Here is a 21,069-nt window from a genome sequence, read left to right as displayed (position 1 = left end):
CCCCCCCCCCCACCAGATCTCCTGCCAGTCTTGGTACAGGGTGGTGACATACGTGGACAGGGGGCAGCGCTCCTGCCAGTCTGGGCATGAAAAATAAAATACAAAAACAGCCCAAAAAACACATTCCTGTCCCTGCGCTGACAGAAGTGTCACAGGAGCAGGTATGGGCACAATCTGCTGTGTTCCCTCAGATCTTCCAGAGGATGCTGATCACCGCTCCATCACCTGCCCCGCTTCACCCCCTCACGCATCCCGTGTACTACAACCCCCAACCTGTGCCGTGCGGCTGAGCGGAGCTGCTGCCCCCCCCCTCCCCTCTCCGCGCGCTGTCACTAGTCCCCGCCCCTCCGGGCCACGCCCCCTGCCTGTATTTCCAGCGCTGTCCAGGGCTCGGTGCTGTTGTCTCTCTCAGTGTCTGATTGAGCCCAGGCTGTGCGGGGGCTCCCTGCGGGATCAGAGCGCTCCCCCGCCGGGACTCCACTCCTCACATCCCCCTGCTGGGACTCCGCTCCATCCCCAGCCCAGCCTGGCTTTATTATGTGTGTCTGCAGTGCAGCCCCAGCAGCAGCAGCAGCGGCAGCGGCGGAGAGAGCAGGAGGGGACAGAGCCGGGACAAAGAGCAGCCAGCCGGCCGGGCGGCATGAGATAGGGGATCGGGGAGGCTGCGGAGGACTGACCGCAGCGCATGGGGGCAGCTAGCGGCGCCGGGACACGGAGGGCCACCGAGCATCACCACCCCCCAGATCGCGATATATTGCGATAGTATTAGGGCAGAGGAGCAGCTAGAAGTCCCCATAGTGCCCGCAGTGTGCCAGCTGCCGAGCGGGCACTAGTGTTATATGTGAAGTAGTATTACTGAGGGCACTGCCAGCAGCCTCCATCGTGCCATAGGGGGACAGAGCCGGAGCAGCCCGGCCAGTGCCCGGTAATTGAATTGATCCTAATTTCATCCTGCAGCACTTGTGTGACTCCCCCCAGGGCCTGGGGTGGGGGGCATCATCCGTGCTCCTCCCTCCTCCTCCATCCCCACCCCCCCCTCTCTGCACCCAAGGGAGTCACAATCCCACACAATAGGAACTTTAACACAATAAGTGCAGGAGAGAGAGAAGGGGGAGACGGGTGAGAGGAGCCGCTGCGCCGGGAGACTTCTGACCAGCCGTGGAGATGTCCAGGAGGAAACAGGCCAAGCCGCGCTCCGTCAAAGGTAAGGACTTTGGAGAAGTGATGTGGCGGCATGCACACGGACGTCCACGGGACTGGGGGTGATGCTGCTGCCGTGGGAGCAGTGCTGCTGTGAGAGCCGCGGGCGGGACGCAGAGTCTGCTCCGCGAAAGCCTGCCGGGGGAAGTCGCACCGTGTAGTCGGCCCGTATCCTAGTTCCGCATCGAGCTGCGGCTCTGAGCAGACACGTGGGCTGGAGACAGTCTGCGTCCCAGTCACCGGCCACAATAAACAGGTCCTCCCTTCTCCAGATGGGACTGCCCCATTACTGAGTGCGGGACCGCTGTGCGGGGAAAGGGCTCTGCTGCGGGGGAGACGGTGATGGAGGCACTTAAAGGGGCAGCGGCTCCAACTCCAGACCTTAATGTCATCTCTCAATCTCATCCATCTGTCTGCCATCTACCATCTAATTATCTGTACAACTATCTATCTCATATCTATCTATTATCTATCAATTATCTGTATAATTATCTATTAACTATCTATCTAATTATCTAACTCATATCTATCTCTTATCTATCTATCTAATTATCTAACTGGTATCTATCTCTTATCTATCTATCTATTATCTATCTATCTATTATCTATCTATCTATCTATCTATCTATCTATCTATCTATCTATCTATCATCTATCTATTATCTATCTATCTATCTATCTATCTATCTATCTATCTATTATCTATCTATCTATCATCTATCTATCTATCTATCTATCTATCTATCTATCTATCTATCTATCTCTCTATCTACCTCGGTTCTGTTCACACCACTGCTCTTTATTTCTCTTCTTCTGTTCCGTTATAAGACCAGTACAGTAGAAATAATGGATGTGAATGGCGCTGTATGGACCCAGGGGTTCCGTCAGGTTTCCATCGGGGATCGCTGCGTTATTTTGTCCTTCAGTTTTAGAGTAATCTATGGCGGAGGCCCCTGACAGCCTCTGAGGCAGATGTGAACGTAGCCTTACAATGTACATGTCCCCGGGGGGGTCTATGGAGCTGTGGAGAAGTGATGGCGGGGCAGACATTTTTCTGGAGTCCTGGTTGTCCCATTGCAGGTCTCCTCTCCAGTCTGAGACGTCCACTTACAGGATCTGTAGGTAGTTACACTTCTGCACGTTACAGTTGGTGATGGATTGCTCTTCTGTGTATTCTTCCATGTAAGAAGCGTTATCATTTTCTGGGTTTCCTGAAAACCTGTGATGGAACTGATGTTTCTTTCTTTGATCCGATCCATTTTCTGGTCATTTTTGATGGACATTCCACAAACCTGATGTTGGTGAGATGCGGCCAGGCTGAGGCCGTGTCTTCTATAAAATGCTGGATTTTGTGACGTTTCTGAACTTGTCTCGTTCCTTCTGACGTTCTTGTTGATTAGATTTGTGTTGAGTGATGCTGGGCAGCAGAAGCCTTCTACCCCAGACAGGTAGCCTGTACAGCTAGACATCCGCGCCTGGGGCCAAACTTTTTGGATTGTTGTCTCCTGAAGTGGTAGAATGTGTCTACTAAGGAAGTAGGGGTCCCACCATGGCTGTGAGATCTGAAGACATATTGGGTGACCACTCTTGATCTCCATGTCCTTGTTCAGAGTTGGTCTGATGGACCATGAGCATTCTTGATCCTTGGAGGATGGGATGCAGTGCTAGGTTCTGACTGTGACAAGGTCCTGTCTTCTTGACAGTTTCCCATAAACCCCCTAACAAATTAGCAATTGCCCCCACCAGTCCGATGCTGTACAACAAGTAACTGGCCCTGGAAAGTAAGACCGGACTGAAGCGTGAGCGCTGGATCGGCAGGGATTTATTTTTGGTGAGGTTAATTATATTCACAGCTGCCGGTTTTTGCCTCTGACAATACCTTTAAGGGCAGAATTTCTCCTGTCTGTGTTATGCAGCCACAGGAATGCTGTGTGCCGCCATATGGTGCCCCCATTTGGCACAGTATTTTCTCCTGGAAACAATACTCAGTTGGGAAACTACCCCATAAGGCCTTTTTTTTCTGGAGTTTTTGAGGGATTTTCAGGTATTGGGGCATTTTTTGCAGTGTTTTTGGTTAAAAAACCACCAGCTCCAGATGTTGCATGGAAGTCTATGGGAAATGTGAAACTGATGCATTATTTTTTTAGGGGCAGTTTTTACCCTCAGGGTCAGTGGCATTTTTTTTTTTAAATTGCATTTTTTTGCACCCCAAAAATGCCAGGACCTAAACCGTGTGTGAAGGAACCCCAAGGATGCCTTCTATATCCCTGGGAAAGGGATGAGTTGTAGTCCGTGTATTGTACAGGGATAGTTGTACATGATGCCTGATGATCTGTGGTTCGTGTACAGAATGTTGGCAATCTGACCAGACATGGGCCTGATCACTAAAATAGAAAGCATTAGGCAGAGTTCACATGTGGCAGAATTCTGCGGATTCCGCAGCGCGGAATACAATTCTGCTTTTCACAGTCCCTGCCTTCCCCTTCGCTTTATACACAGTGCTCAGCTTCCTGATCCGGTCCCAGCGGTCTATGGTGGTCAGTATTTTGCAGGAGCTGCTAGGTCTTCATCAGCCCCAGATCAGCCGTGCAGTGAGGTTGTAAAGCACCTCTCTGGGGGTTTTTTCCCCCTGTAACTGGGGCTACTATGTCTGCCCCGATTACACGAGAGGCAGCAATAGAAAAAAAAAGAAGTAAACTTAAATGTCCCCCAAAGGTCTTGTGTTACAAATAAAAAGGAAAACATAAAAATAAATAAATAAAGCCCCGTCCCCAGCCACTATAACCTACCGTATTTCTCGCCCCATAAGACGCACTCCCCCCCCCCCCCAAAAAAATGGGGGGGAAATGCCCCTGCGTCTTATGGGGCGAATGCTGACATTTTTACATCGCAGGCTGCGATGTATGAGCGAGCGGGAAGGGACTGGGAGGAGGAGCTGGGGGCCGGCAATTGTGGTGGGGCCGGTGCAGTCACTGTACTCCGGCCCCGCCGCTCCAGTGCTGCAGTATACAAATATAAAATGTCTCATTCAATTAAAAGTGATTAAACATGCCCCCTCACTCCTAATATTACCGTACACACTAACCGCTTCTGTAGAATGCAGGCAGGCAGGCCGGGCGGGCGGCAGCGTAACTCCCTGATGTCACGTGCCTGCGCCGCCTACTTTATAAATGAAGCAGGTGGCGCAGGCACGTGACGTCAGTGAGTGACGCGCCGGCCGCCCGGCCTGCCTGCGTTGTACAGAAGCTGTTAGGGTGTACGGTAATATTAGGAGTGAGGGGGCATGTTTAATCACTTTTAGGCCTATTGCACACGACAGTATGGCTTTTTCAGTGTTTTGCGATCCGTTTTAAACGGATACGTTGTTCCATTTTTTGTTTCCGTTGTGTTTCCGTTTCCGTTCCGTTTTTCCGTTCCGTTTTTCCGTATGACAAATACAGTATACAGTTATTTCATAGAAAAAATTGGGCTGGGCATAACATTTTCAATAGATGGATCCGCAAAAAACGGAACGGATACGGAAGACATACGGATGCACTTCCGTATGCATTCCGTTTTTTTGCGGACCCATAGACTTTAATGGAGCCACGGAACGTGATTTGCGGCCAAATATAGGACATGTTCTATGTTAAAACGGAACGGAAAAACGGAAACGGAATGCATACGGAGTACATTCCGTTTTTTTTTGCGGACCCATTGAAATCAATGGTTCCGTATACGGACCGTATACGGACCGCAAAAAACGGCCAGTAAACGGGAAAAAAAAACGGCCGTGTGAAAGAGGCCTTAATCGAATGAGACATTTTATATTTGTATACTGCAGCACTGGAGCGGTGAGCGGGGGGCGGAATCTGTGGATGACAGTTTTATGGGGGACATCTGTGGATGGCACTGTTAAGGGGTGGGGGGTCTGTGGATGGCACTGTTATGGGCTGGGGGGTTCTGTGGATGGCACTGTTATGGGGTGGGGGGTCTGTGGATGGCACATATATAACAGTGTCATCCACAGATCCCCCCCCATAACAGTGCGTCATCCACAGATCCCCCCCCATAACAGTGTCATCCACAGATCCCCCCCCATAACAGTGCGTCATCCACAGATCCCCCCAAAACAGTGCGTCATCCACAGATCCCCCATAACAGTGCGTCATCCACAGATCCCCCATAACAGTGCCATCCCCATATCCCCCCATAACAGTGTCCTTCACAGATCCCCCATAATAGTGCCATCCACAGATCCCCAGTAATAGTGCCATCCACAGACCACCATTAGTTCCAAACCCACCAAAAGCACACCTTTTGGTTAAAAAAATTTTTTTTCTTATTTTCCTTCCCAAAAACCTAGGTGCGTCTTATAGGGCGAAAAATACGGTATATATCAAAATCACTGTTATGCAAAGATAACATACAAAAAAAATATTTTAGTTGCACAAAAAAATAAATACATAAAAAATGAGAAAAACAGACTATTTATTTTCTTTATTTACATTTTCCTGGTTCTAAAAAACAAACAAAAAAAACCTAAAATGACATAAAAATAAAGCCCAGTATATCACTTAAAACAGGCACAAAAATTATTTACATAACTGAACTGAATTAATGTATGGCTTACAAAGACGTATGTACTAAAAAAACAAAAACTAAAAATGAGCTTGGTTAGGAAGGGGGGGGGGCCCGGTTTTAAAGGGGTTTTTACGAGACTTAGTGTGTCCCACAAACCCACCTTAATTAGACATAACGGGGGAGATCTATCAAACTGATTGCCCATAGCAACCAATCAGATTCCACCTTTCATTTTCCAAAGGAGCTGTGAAAAATGAAAGGTGGAATCTGATTGGTTGCTATGGGCAACTAAGCCAGTTGTACTTTACACCAGTTTGATAAATCTCCCCCAATGTGCCTGTAGAAGAAAGTTTGTAATCAACTTACCGACTCAAAGTTGCATGGATCTTCTGAAAGTCCTACTTCCACCGACATCGTGTCCTTTTCTGGGTTCCCGGCCTGGGCTATGGACAAGAAGTCACTTCTGCAGCCCATGACAGGGGAGGTGCCAGAACGATCCTTCTACCCTGATGCATGAGCAGAGGAGGTGGATGCAGGAGTGTGCGCATGCGCCAGGGAGAGGAATTCTTGACCTTGCCCGTCCTGCACATACTCATGCATTTTGGGGAATTTTCTGGAAAGTTTGGGAAAGTATGGGTCAGCACTAGTGTTTAGCGAAGTTTACAAAAATTCAATTCGGCTGCTTTCGCTGAATTTCATAAAGAGATTCACTTCACGACGAATCGAATTTTCCCTGAATTCATATCGAAGTCCACTTCGGATACTTTGATTTGCTCAACCCTAGTCGGCCTCGTATGGTTTAGGGTCCATTCACACGTCCGCAATTTCGTTCCGCATTGCGGATCCATTCATTTTTATGGGGCAGTCCGGGTCCGCAATTCCGTTCCCGAAAAAAATAGAACATGTCCTATTAGGCATTTTCTATTAAGTGCCAGCGATGTGCGGTCCTCAAAATGCGGAACGCACATCGCCGATGTCCGTGTTTTGCGGATCTGCTGATCCGTGGATCCGCAAAACGCACACGGACGTGTGACTGGACCCTTAGGAGAAGCTTCGAACCTCCAGTACAACAGCACTGGGAGTGAAATCAGACAATCATTGACATTTAATCTACAGAACATAACTTCTTGGTGTCCGACGTCCCCTTCAAGGTCAGTTATTTAAGAAGACTTATGCCTGTCTGGAGGAGGGGAATATTTTAGTGGCGCTGAAGTGGGGGAGCATTAATCCTGCCCAAAGTAGTCACACACACAAGAGGATGGTGGTATCATTACGGCAGTAATCTGTCCAGTCATGACATTACAGTCCTTACTCCGCACCTAGCATGGCCTTTCACCTCAATATGGCGGCCGTTCACCTCAGATTGTTGTGACAGATATAATTCACGGTTTGCCTACACGTTTCAGTTTTTTCCTTTTTACGTTATCATTACAGAGGCTGCAATTAAGTGCAGCATTTTCTCATGCTGCTATGGCCGCCAGTTTCCGTGGAGACACTTAAAGGGATTTATTTTATCTGCCAGTTAGTACCAGAGAGTGACACGCAATCTTTTTTTGTAACCTGTTTTTATTTTCTGACTTGTAGATTTATTATTTTTTTTATTTTTTATTCTCTCTCCTGAACTTGATTATGGGGGCGGCCATCTTGCCTGAGCTCTTGTTAAAAGCATTTAGAGGTATGCTTTACAGCAGCCACCATGGGCCATAGACATAAGGGTGGTGTCTATACTCCATGAGCCGTGGGGACCTTGTGATGTCATGGGGTCATGTGACATACTACAGTCACAGGGTTTGAAGCAGCCGAGGGATGTAGCTGAAAGGTAATATCTGTCGCCGTAGTAATAAATATTAGTAATAATAACTAACCTAATTATGGCATTTCCGGTCACATGGTTAGTTTGGGATCGAGGATTTCAATGTCACATGACCCTGTGACGTCACAGGTCCAAGCTTTCAATGTCACGTGACCCTGTGACGTCACAGGTCCAAGCTTTCAATGTCACATGACCCTGTGATGTCACAGGTCCCGACTTTCAATGTCATGTGACCCTGTGACGTCACAGGTAGCTATGTCTCATGGAGATTAGACACTACCTAGACACAACAGTCTAAGTTCTGTGAGAGAGTTTTCTAGGCATGCTCAGGAGGGAGTAGAGAAGTATGGATGAGAAAACTTGTGTTTCAAGTTCGGCACGCAAGGTTCGGGTTATCTAAGAATTCCGTTACGGATTCCGCTACCACAGACCATTAGTTAGCGGAATCCATAACGGAATTCTTAGATAACCTGAACTTTGCACACCGAACTTGAAACACAAGTTTGCTCATCCCTATAGATAAGCTGTGATAACACCTATTATGAGTGGTGGTTCCTGTGTTATATATATTGTGACACAGTGAGAGCTTTTGTCTGGGAAAACAGGTATTTTCCTCTCAGCATGTGCTGCTGGGCTGATTTACAGTGAGGTGAGGTCAAATACCGGACCGGATTTTAAGTGCCGTTCCCGGTTTTGGCAGCACCTGGCTGTCCTTAAATAGGCAGCTGGGCTTAGAAGCCAGGTCTCTGTGTTGGAATCTGGGAGCTTTGTGTCTGGATGAAGGTTTGCTACCTTTTTGGTTGTATGTCGTACATTAAACCAGCTGTATTTACAACCAGTGCCCCACGACAAAATGGAGGCTATTGTGAAGGCCCTTATGGAGGCTAATCTGCAGCAGCGAGAGACAACCCTGCAGCAATGCGAGTCTAATAAGCATCAGCAGGAGACTAACCAGTTGCTGCTACAACATGTGATGGCTTTGCAGACAGCAGGAGCAACCCAGACGATGCCCGGAAAGCAATCCGTGCTGCGATTCCTAAGATGACTCCATCAGACGACATCCAAACCTACTTGGCGATGTACGAGAAAGTGGCCATCATGGAAAAGCTACCCCGTGACCAGTGGGCTGAGGTCGTCGCTCCGCTCCTGGCATCCGATTCCCAGCGGGTGTATTTCGACTTGCTGGACGATCAAGCGGCCGACTACCAGAAAGTCAAGGGTGAGATTCTGGCAAGACTGGGGGTGAATGTGTTGGTCCCGGCCCAGTGGGTCCCACTGAGTCCCACTGCTATGCTGGATCGTATGTTAGCCGATATGTTCTGAAGGGCTTCGCCATACCCTCTTCAGCACTGGATCGGTCAGGTGTCTCCTGGCAATGACCTTGAGATGGTGGACCTGGTGGAACGCTATGAAGCTACCAGGAATCTAAAGGAGGGTTCTGTCGGGAGGGGGGTCGGCAAACCCCGGAAATCTTCACCTCAGGCCCGGAGATTTCAGCCGATAAAACCCGCCCGGGATGTACCCACGGCAGATCTGGCTCCGATAATCTGCTGGCGGTGTCAGGAGCCTGGCCATGTAAGGGCTGACTGTCCCCATCGGGTTGAGCTCATAGACACTAACTATGGCTACCGTCAGGCGCTATATGCCAGGAGGCTGTGTGCAACAGGTACCCCAGAGTCTCTAGATCAGTGTTTCCCAACCAGTGTGCCTCCAGCTGTTGCAAAACTACAACTCCCAGCATGCCCGGACAGCCTTTGGCTGTGCAGGCATGCTGGGAGTTGTAGTTTTGAAACACCTGGAGGCACACTGGTTGGGAAACACTGCTCTAGATCATTTGTGCCAGGTGGAAGTGGGAGACACTCCGGCGGAGGCTCTGCTGGACTCAGGGAGTCTGGTGACCCTAGTAAGGGCTACCCTGGTGCAGTCCCCTAGTACCTATGCCGATTATCGAAGTACCGTTTGACCGAATAGCTATGTACCTTATAGGCCCAGTACTGAAGTCCGCCAGAGGGCATCAACACATCTTTGTCATTCTAGACTACGCCACTCGGTACCCGGAGGCAGTGCCACTGCGACATACCTCGGCCAAACTCATAGCAAGGAATTAATGGAGATGTTTTCCCGAGTAGGACTACCTAAAGAGGTTCTGACCGACCAAGGGACCCCTTTTATGACCAAGGTAATGAGGGAACTCTGTAAGTTGCTGCACATAAAACAGCTACGGACATATTTTTTAATGTTTGGTTAAACCTTTCTACCAGACCGTCCGTTTGCAGGTGGTAAACAGACGGTCTGGTAGAAAGGTTTAACCAAACATTAAAAAATATTTTGAAAAAAAGGTGGTGGCTAAAGATGGAAAGGACTGGGACCTCCTTCTGCCCTATCTCATGTTCGCAGTGTGAGAGGTACCCCAGGCCTCTACTGGGTTCTCGCCCTTCGAACTGCTATATGGCAGACACCCTCGCGGTCTCTTGGATGTGGCCAAAGAAGCGTGGGAACAACAACCCACTCCACATAAAAGTGTCATTGAGTATGTTACCCAGATGCAAGATCGGATAGAGACAGTGTTGCCTCTTGTTAGGGAGCATATGGAGGCAGCTCAGCGAGCCCAGTCGGGTATATAATCGGCAGGCTCGGGTCCGGATCTTTAACCCGGGTGATCAGGTTTTGGTTCTGGTGCCGACAATGATCCAGCATGACATTGTCTCTGAGCCTCAGACAATAGTCCGATTAAAACCATACCGGATACCCAAAGCTCGGCAACAAGCCATATCGGAGGAGGTGCAGCTAATGCTGCAGCTAGACGTCATTGAGGAGTCAAAAAGTGAGTGGGCCAGTCCTATAGTATTGATACCCAAGCCGGATAGGACGTTGTGGTTTTGTAACGACTTTCGAAAACTTAACGAGGTTTCCAAATTCGATGCGTATCCCATGCCCCGGGTGGATGAGCTCATCGAGAGGTTAGGACAAGCTCGGTACACCGATTTTTATGTAGTTAGGTTTTGTAAAGTAGAACTGGAGAGATTGCTTTAAGGATGTTGAATTTATGCCTTATGTAATGTAGTTGGAGCATAATTTGGGTCCTGAAAACCTATTAACCCCTTAATGATGTACTGTATTTTAGCTCTGGACTACTTGCCACTTTGCATTCAATTTGGCATAATTTTTTAAAATGTTTTCTTCAGTGTAGCTGTTTGAGGTCTTGGAGGAAATTTTAGAGTTTTTGAAACAATTTTTATGGCAAATTCATGTAGCAACAGCAAAATAAATCCAGCGTCTATGCCTTATCTTTTATTTTTTTGTTATTCGCTGGTCATCATGTATGCCATCATTTTTTATTTGTTTTCTGTAAAAAAAATGTATCTTTTTTTTTAAGCTTGTGATAATACGAGGATTAGAATAAAGCTCTGAAGAGTGTGTTGCATGAAGCCAATTCCCTGACATGCCTGACTCTTTTCTTTTGTGAATCTGTATATTGTCAATTCATGGTACAGACGACACATGGCACAGGCTATCATAAAACAGCTTGCTTCTGCTGATTTGACCTCCTGTGTCTGGATTCTGCTGACAGGTTTGCTGGCCAATAACCTTTAGGCTACTGTGGTATCACTCCAGGTTGGAAAAGACCTGTCAAGTGTGTCTGTAGACGTTCTCAAGTGGCTCTTGCAGTTAACCAAGTATTTGGTAGGGATCTCGGCAGCCATCTTTCACCTGACCGTTGAAAAAACTATAGAGCTTTTAGATCCAGCAGGCTATTTCGGCAGAGAGTTCCCTGCCAAATCTCTTTGCATTCCGGCATTGCTGGAAGCTACCGAATCGCTGCCCGGCCCCATTGACTATAATTGGGACTGACGGTGATCCAGCCACAACCCAGCAAATGTGTCAAGAATCGGCCGGATGAAAACCGCTGCTGTGTGCAGCGGTTTCCATCCGGCCGTTTCTCTCCATCTCCGTTTCTCTCCGGGTTGCGGCCTGGTCTCCACTCATCCCCATTTTAGTCGGTGGGGCCGGTGGGTAGCATCAGGCAGTGCTGGATCCAGACATCTCCAGCAGGCTGCTCCCTGCCGGAACAGCCTGCTGGAGATGTCTAACGCTAGTGTGAAACTAGCCTTAGGCAGGGTGCTGAATCTTCTTAAAGAGATCAGTCCTGTGTGGAGACTTACTGGAAATACTCTATAGGATGGGGACTTATTGACAATGTACCATAGGAAACGAATATCCAAAGAGGTATCTCCGAAGGAAGAGAGCCATCTCGCTAGCACCACCTCATGGAAGTGGCTCCCTACGTGTCAAAATCCAACTTTTCATCAAGACTTGAGGGGCAAGCACCCCGAAACAGCTGTCTATGGATGGATTTCTGGCTTGACTATTTTCCGTTGTCCAATCCCAAGGCTTGTTAGAAAGTCGGATTTTGACTTATAGGGAGCCACTGCCAAGAGGTGGCGCTAGCAAGATAGTTCTCTTCCTTGGGAGATATCTCTTTGCATATTTGAAAAAACTTACATAGTCATACAGAAAATAAGTAGTTAAAGGTGATTATCTATATGGTGGGGTGGCTAGCACTACAGTCCTGAGAGGAAGTACAGAGCCATCTACAGTTCATTTATTTCCTAGGGTGATTAAATACTTGTTTCCTTTCTCTATATTGGAACTACTAGTACTAGTATAACTTGCTTACGTTTGATGCACCGTTCCAGGAATCCCATTGGTTTGGCATACAGGAAAGTTATGCTTAAATGGGTTGTCCAGGAAAGAAATATTGTGGACGTGTCCTCAGGATAGATCATCAATATCTGATTGTTGGGGGTCTGAATAGCAGCACCCCCTCTAATAATTTGTTTGTAGGGGCCGTCAGTCTCAGATAAGTGGAGCTGCCTCTTCAATGTGTACTAATTACAGTGCCGTCCATTGTATAGTGGCTGTGCTTGGTATTGCAGCTCAATCCCAATCACTGAATGGGACTAAGCTGAAGATAAGCCATGTGACTTGACATCGTAGGCTTGAACGTTGGCGGTCCCTTCCACTAGCTGATTGGTGGTGGTTTTGGAGGTCAGACGCCACCAGTCAGATACTGATGACCTATCTTGATGATTCACGTCCTTGAAAACCCCTTTAAGGTCATTTTATTCACCAGTTGATGGTGGTCCAATAATAATAGTGTAAGGTCAGAGATGGAAAGGTGTAGTGGCTGATCTTTACTGGAAGCATATTTGGAACAGCTGAAGATGACCAGATGATTGACTTTCACGGTCAAGATTTTCTCCGGTCAAGGCAGAAAATCTGTATGGCTTCTTTCACAATTACATTACTATGTTTCCATAAGGATTTCATTTTTTTTTTAAGCCTGACAGAATCCTGATGGGTCCATTATAAGTAAGTGGGGGCAGGGGCCTAGCTGTAGGTGGTCCTGGACCAGGGCCTGTTGCCTAAGGGGGCTTAAATGGGTTGTGCAAGAATGGGGAAGGGGGTTTAGCAAACCCCCCACTTGGCCGGACTTGTAAAGGAAGCTTTCTCACCTGTTTCCCAGCGCTGGCTCCATGCTCCTTCTCCGCTGGGTTCGCTCGCTGTAAACATCCAGTTTGACATCACCTCAGCCAATCACTGGCCGTGGCGGAGACTGGCTCCCCTTTCATCATGACAAATGGTCACATGACACAATGGGCTCGAGTCTCCACCGCACACAGTGATTGACTTTGGCGATGTCAAACCGGATGTTTACAGTGGGGGAGTCCCGAGGAGCATCACAGGCCGGGAGAAGAAAGAATGGGGAGCCAGTGCCGAGAAGCAGGTAAGTAACCTTCTCCTTACCGTGGTGGTGGTGGAGTTTACCAAAACCCCACATTTTTGCACAACCCCTTTAAGTCCCCACTATCACAAAGGTAGGTGGGGGGGCCCTGTCAAAGATTTAGCAAAAAAGGAACATAACTATCACAATTGACCATAACTGGAGATTAGTGAATTTCTTAAAATTCGATTCTGGTTGGATTTGGCCGACTCAGCCTTTCATTTCTGTTTGGGATTGTACCCGAATCAAACGTTCTCTGATTGTCTGGAAAAGTCCCTCTTCTCCTCTCTCTCTTTATGTGATTGGATTCTCCTTTATTGAATCGCATACAATTTTTGAAAAACTCGTATGAAATTTCCCAATTTCAGAATCGATTTACTCCCCTCTAATCATAACCGGTCGTGGTGAAGCATGACGGATCTGTCCTATGCATCACGGATCCAGTAGAAATGGAAGCCATGACCCCAGTGAGAACAGAGCCTAAGTGTGATCAGTTTTTTTTTTAATCAACCCTATTTCTTTTCAGCTATTTAATATTCAGGGTTGTAAACGTAACAAAATAGCGGAAGAACGCTGCTCTGAAGGCACTGATGATTCTTCTAGGCATGCAAATAATGGGAACCCCAGGGTTAAAGCAGGGTCTTCCCAGTGACATATGCTGAACGATGAAAGGAGAGATGAAGATTAGACGTACCACTTAAACCACTGGAAGATGAAAGAGGAATCATTTTACTCCACAAAGGCACATTACTTGTAAAGAGCTGGGGAAGGCAGCGTGAGCTAATTGGAGTGTTTGTTTTCATCTCTGAATGTGTGTGTGTTTTTTAAGTCTTTATTGCCTGAAGTTAATTGATGGAATTTTGTCTTTTAAAGAACCAGCCATGCTTGGTAAATTTATTTCTAGACCAGCTTCTAAGAAAACTCCGCTTTCATGCAAAGGGAGTTTCTCCCCCTTCTCTTTTTTATTTATTTTTATTTTTAAATGGCATATTTGGTAGTAAAAGTATTAGCGTTGTGCTGTGCCTTTCTGTACGTGGTGGGCCACTACCACAGCAAACCGTCAATCCACACAATTGTGGTATATGCTTATGGTGCTACAGAGACGTGAGAAGCTTATTCCCGAAGCTCCGTCACAGTGGGTGCGCAGAATAAGAGTCATTTGTTCTAGTTTATTAATTATTTTTTATTTTATTTTGGTGTTCTTGGTCTTTAAAGGGCATCTGTCAGCAGATCTCTCCCTTTGACACCGGCTGACCTGTTACATGTGCGCTTGGCAGCTGAAGGCATCTGTGTTGGTCCCATGTTCATATGTGCCCGCATTGCTGAGAAAAATGATGTTTTATTATATACAAATGAGCCTCTAGGAGCGACGGGGGCGTTACCATTACACCTAGAGGCTCTGCTCTCTCTGCAACTGCTGCGCCCTCTCCACTATGAGTGGCAGGGTCAGACAGTGAAAACATCTTCACGTCTGGCCTTGTCAATCAAAGTGCAGGGGGCATGGCGATTGCAGACAGAGCAGGGCCTGTAGGTGTAACGGCAACGCCCTTGTTCCTCCTAGAGGCTCGTTTTCATTTATTAAAACATGGGAAAAACACAGATGTCTTCAGCTGCCAAGCACACATGTAACAGGTCAGCCAGTTTCATACGTACAAAACTGCTGACAGATGCACTTGAAAGGCATGATCTTTTAATAAATCAGCAGAAAATGCTGTAAAAGATTTTTTTAAAAACTCAAAAAACAAAGATCACTTCTTCAGCCCCCCACCAATCCTGCGCAGACCCTCTGCCGCTTCCCCCTGTCTTTATTTACAAGCAGGTGACGGCTGCAGCCAGCAGTCATATACCATTGTACTGCCACCACTGGTATTCTAATAGCATGGCAAATGACAGCTGAGGCCACTGATTGGCTGCAGCCGTCACCTGCTTGTAACAACTAGGGGGATCTGCCAGAGAGGCTGTGCTGGATTGGTGGGAGATTGAAAAGGTGAGTATTGTTTTTTTATTTTATCTTAGATCATTTAAAGTTTTTTTAATTTTTTTTTAAAGAAATCAGATTCTCATTTAACTTGCAGCAAGTTCATCACTGCCACCCTTATCTTGGCCTTGACTGAATAATTGTGAAGTACTGCCATAAAGGAGTAAGTTTACTACTTCTTACAGTGGTTGCACTTAAAGGGCATCTGTCAGCAGTTTTGTCCCTATGACACTGGCTGACCTGTTACATGTGCACTTGGCAGCTGAAGGCATCTGTGTTGGTCCCATGTTCATATGTGCCCACAGTGCTGAGAAAAATTATGTCTTATATGCAAAATGCTAAATCTCAACACGTCCACAGTGCCCAGACTTACAAGAAGTGATTTATGATGATGTATACTTCATTATTGGGCGAGCGCTGCGCTCCCCGGTCTAATTCTGTTGTGTGAACTTCTGGGATCATTTGGCACATGGTCCTAGCCCAGTTTGAACCCACAATGTTCGCTGGTTGCGTCTGTGCAGGCAAAAGCCCCGTACATTAGGGATGAGCGAATCGATTTCGGATGAAACTTCGTTCTAATACTGTACAGAGCAGGAGCTCTGTACAGTATTAAAATGTATTGGCTCAGATGAGCCGAAGTTATTGGTTTGCGAAGTCTTCGAGACTTTGCGTAATAACTTCATAAATTAATTTGTACTGTAAAAAATCGGGTTCGGTTCCAAATGGAAATGTTTTCTTACAGTACAAATTCATTTATGATGTTATAGCGCGAAGTCTTGCAAGACTTCGCGAAGCAATAACTTCGGCTCATCGGAGCCAATACATTCTAATACTGTACAGAGCTCCTGCTCCGTACAGTATTAGAACGAAGTTTCATGCGAATCGACTTTGGATGTTTCATCAAAAGTCGATTCGCTCATCCCTACCGCACATTGTGGAGTCATGGGAACAAACTGTCTGCTGAACAAGCATCTCGAATGTATGGCATGCCACAGTTTTTTTTGGTTTATTTTGCTTGTTTTTTTTAATTCAGTTTAGTTTAGTTCAGTATTTTGTATGAATTAATATACATTTTGACACATTTGTTGCACTGGGAAAGAGCTAATAGCTTGCACTAAATCACGAGGGATATGCTGAGTGAGCTAACAATCTAAAAAATAATCTGGAGATGCAAAGTAGCGTTTTGGTTTTTGCTCTACCTTGAGTCGAAACATGACCTTTAGGTTTGGATTTTTGGCTTTTGCTTTTATGCTCTGAATGGCACGATGGCCAAATTCTACTGCCATATATCTCGCTGATGTGGTCATAACCCATAGATATGAATCTTCGCTGGTGGATGGATGATTTAACCTCCTGTGGCTAATTAGCAATATAATCTAATTAGGGGAAATTTTCAACCAACAAAATAAATTGTAATTATGAAGCGTCACTTTTTTAACAAATTAAGCATTTTATTGTGTTACCATTTAATGTGCCTGGCAGTCTAGTGTTACCTATAGCCGACTAAGATCTGATTAATGGTTTGGCATCACGGCAGCTCACTAATGTCTATGGTCTCCGACAGTAGGTGGCTTGGCCTCAGCAGGACACCCCTTTTATGAAATATATGGGCATTTTTTTACATTTCACGGACAGTGGAGGAGGTGACATCCTTGCGCCGATCTACAACCCCATAGGCTCCAGGCTTAATGGCCTGTGGCCAACGAGAGTCTGAAGGGCAAGGATAGGAGCCATAGACCCACCGTAAACTGCCGCCCCCATAAATGCAGCTTGGCTGCCGCCTGAGGTGAGATGCTCATCTCGCCTCATGGCAAATGCGGCCCAGCTTGAGATGGAAATACCCCTTTATTGTCGAGAGTTGAGATCATTCATACATGAATGAAGAATTGATCCTGGTTCTTAATGGAAATCTAGCTCCCTTCAGCTTGGGCTTACATTTCAAAGAAGTGATGTCCTATGTGAAATGCGGTGGTTGTGAAAGCAGAGAACACCAATAGGCTGGATTTGCGCGTGTCGTTTTGCCCTTTTTTTTTCAATTCACAGCTTTTTTTTTTTAGGTCAAAAATGCTGCAGCCAGATGTTACTTTATAGTCTAGAATGAATTATTGAAAGGCTACATATAAGGAGTCTGGTTTGTTTTTAGGGTCATTGGTGTTTTTTGTATTGAAATCACAGTGGCTTCTTTCCCACAGTCTTCTCTATAGGACTTGAAAAACAAGAGAAAAATGTATGTCTAAAAGGTTTCAACTTAAAACCCACCAAAATCACTTGTAAAAAAAGGCCACAAAAATATAAAATTCAGGTGTTTTTTTTTTTAATGTGTTCACAATACTGAAAATGTAGGGTATGTTATGTTTATTTTTTTTGGAAAAGAAACTCATTTTGCAGTAGGGGATTATGGAGCCCTCCTCCCCATTGTATTCACACATTAGTGGTTTTCCACGGGCCCTGGGTCCACGGTGACACCACAGAAGCATGTCCTATTTTCTCAGTGATTATGGATCCCCACATAATAGTCTATGGGTCCATTAAAACCACAGACACGACACACATCCGTGTTTGGCCCGTGGTTTTAACGGATCGCTGCTAGGAGATGCTCTGGAGATTGGTTTTCAGCCTTGCAGCGTCCGCAGAATAGGAATGACACACAGAGTGCAAAAAAACGGACACACGGACCAAACACGGATCCTTCACAGACTAACCTTTGACCATCTTCTCACAAATGTCATCACGGGCACGGACGTGCGAAAGAGACATTATTATGCTCTCAATTTGGTGCAGCTTGAGTACCGGTACTTGTTGCTTTACCCATAAAGGAATATGTTCTGGATTATAATCTGGTTTCCAAGTAAAGAATAACGCACACATTCTGCGGAAATATACCGTTTTTTAGGGGTCAAATTAAGCAGGAGTTAAAATTGATCCAGTCTCCTTTGTATCTGTCCTATTGGGTGTACAGAATCGGCATCCTTACTTTTTTGGTTTCAAGATTAGAAAAATAGCTTTCAATGGGTGTAAACCCAGTTTTACGTAATCCCAGATTTATTATTGCATCTTTAATATTCATCACTTGCCTCCATTCCCAAAACTCCCGCCCCTCCTTCCTCATCACTTTTCATTTGTGCAATTTATAATCCTGTTTTAGTTCTATGTGACAGAGTAGAATCAATGTGGATCATCTTTTCCATATATTTAGCTTTTGCTTTATAATTAGGAGCGCTGTGCAGGGAATATACCATTGTAGCAGAGATACGGCCTCTAGATTACCCCATTGTCAGTGTTAGGTGATGTATATCTCGCAGAGCGGTGAAATCGCTGTGATGTGGAATCATAATTATCATCTACTGGCTGATAAATATCAGCGACACTTCTAATGCTCTCCAGCTCCAAGCAAAACAGAGCTGAGGAAGATGTCTTATAGTGGCCATACGACCAGTAAGGAGGATGATAATCCTCGAGTACCAAACAGATCAAGTGAAGACGTTGGAATTAGGAAAAATGGTCATACAGGAGTTTCCCAACTCTGCCCATGTTGTTTACACCATAAAGATGTCCTGGAGAACTTTTCATTTCTCATTTACATCTAAAATACAAAAGCTCGAGAACTACGTGTTTCTAGCCTAGACGTTATGCTATGCAGATCTTCAATCATGGTTGAAATGGAAAGGTTCCAGAAAACTAAGACCAAAGTTCTGGAGGCTTTTTTTTTTTCTGCGTTTAATTCATCAAAGAAAGGAAGAGTTCACGTCCTGGTAAAATCAGGAGATTGAAGGACCTCATAAACACTGGGGTTGTATTGTGGTAATCCTGAAGTTTTACTGCTCCTCAAGTTCAACCAATACCACTAGTGATTAAATGGGTTCTTCAGGGCCTTACCTAAATTCTCTGCCTCAGCTAACCTGTGGAAGGAAGAGAGGTCCAGCAGTATTTAAACTTCCATTGCCCTGTCAATTCTGTGTTCTTGGCGGGGATTATGGGACCACCTGACTGTCTGCGGTCTTTTCCACTGAAGTCACAACCGGATGTGCTCTCATATCTTCCTGTACATTTGTATAATGTAGATGCAGCTGAACAGGAAGACACAGGATATCTGGTCAGGACATCAGTGGAAGAGCCCACAACCAGTTGGGCAATCATGTGATCCTGGCCAAGATCGCTGAATTGGCGGTGCAATGGAAGGATAAGTACTGCTGGACCTCTCTTTCTTCCACAGGTTGGGTGAAAATGATAATTTGGGTGAAGTCCTGGAAGAACCCCTTTAGAGTTATTCTGTTTGGGACAGGCCATGAATACCCAATCCCTGAGACTTCACCAATCAGCAGTATGAAGGGACCATGGAATCTGCTGCTTCGGTGTTTAGACCAGCACAGCCGCTTGCCTGTACGGGTGGCCTCGTCTGGTACTGCAGTTCACACCACGCAGAGCCTCACCCGTATGTATAATGCTGTGTCTATGTAAACATTAAAGGGAAGCCGTGGCCCCTTCAATCTTCTGATTAGTAGGGGTCCAACAATAAAACATTGTGATGGCCTGTCCTAAGTTTCATGGATGGTTAGGACTGTGTTGATGTCAAGCAGAACCTTTTTGGGGTTTGATATCAAGTAGAACCTGATTTTCTTCTTGTTACAAGGTCCTCTTTTCATTAAAAACAGTGCAAAGTGTAAAAAAAGGTACCGTATATATTATAACAATACTAAGTTAATAACCAAACAAGAAGTTCAGAGTGCCTTAAATTTCTGTTGAATTATGAATTATAATTCATTGTGAAGCACCGTTTACTTACTGGCTGGAGAGTTTACATATGGTCAAGCATGCATGGAATCGTTCCCTCAGGAGATCAGGAGACGTTAGTTGATTTATTTGACTTTTGATTCATTTGAAATTGACATTAGCTGATCAGAACATTAACAGATCATGAAGGCTACAGGGCAGGATCGCAGGGGCATCTCAGTGTAGCGGTAATCCGATAGAAATTAATGGGATCGCAACCTGACTTGCATGTTTGCTGCGACCCCGACGCGTGAGTCAATAAAAATCCAACAGCTGTTTTTTTTTTTAGACTCTTGTGTCAGGGTCGCAGCAAACATGTGAGTCGCGCTGCAATCCCATTCATTTATATTGGATCACCGTTACACTGTGATGACCCTGACCGCTGTCCCGTTATTGATTTGCGCCATTAGGATGCGGCCACACATATTTAGGTGGTTCTTCAAAATCCATATATTGCATGCAGATATTGCCACATCTGCAGAAGAAATCTGCAGCATAAATTTATCCGCATGTCAAGTTATGTGCCGATGGCGCCGCATGTCAAGTTATTTGGGGGTGGTGCTGTATGTGAAGTTATTTGAGGGTGGCCCCAAAGGCTAAGTTTTGTGCAGATTCTTTTGCGGAAAGTTTCTACAGTGTGTGGATGGGATTTTTTTTTAAATGTCATCCACTTTGCTGTTGCTGAACTGCTGTATGTAATTCTACTTCAGAAAATCCGCAGAGAAAGGGCCCATGCACACAAACATATTTTTGATATATACCTTCAATAGGGCTTGAAAAAAAAATGGACCGTGGGGCAGCCGCATGCAGATCGCGGACCCATTCACTTGAATGGGGTCCGCGATCCGCTTCAGATGGTCCGCACTAGGGCTGCAGTAAACGATTATTTTAGTAATCGAGTATTCTATCGATTATTTTTTACGATTAATCGAGTAATCTAATAAGAAAAAAATAATAGAC

The 21,069-nt window shown here is 45.8% G+C and overlaps 1 protein-coding gene across 1 annotated transcript in view; it reads left to right on the top strand.

The window, feature by feature from the left end:
- The first annotated feature begins 397 nt into the window (after positions 1 to 397).
- ZNF423 (zinc finger protein 423) overlaps positions 398 to 21,069 on the top strand; it is a 251,791-nt gene continuing 231,119 nt past the window's right edge. The window contains exon 1 of the mRNA XM_040409704.1: positions 398 to 1,204. Within this exon, the coding sequence (XP_040265638.1) occupies positions 1,165 to 1,204 (40 nt within the window). The 5' untranslated portion in view covers positions 398 to 1,164. The remainder of the gene's footprint in view (positions 1,205 to 21,069) is intronic.

This window comes from Bufo bufo, chromosome 10 (genome assembly GCF_905171765.1).
Source record: "Bufo bufo chromosome 10, aBufBuf1.1, whole genome shotgun sequence".
Taxonomy (NCBI): Eukaryota; Metazoa; Chordata; class Amphibia; order Anura; family Bufonidae; genus Bufo; species Bufo bufo.
This window is presented reverse-complemented; position numbering and strand designations above follow the sequence as displayed.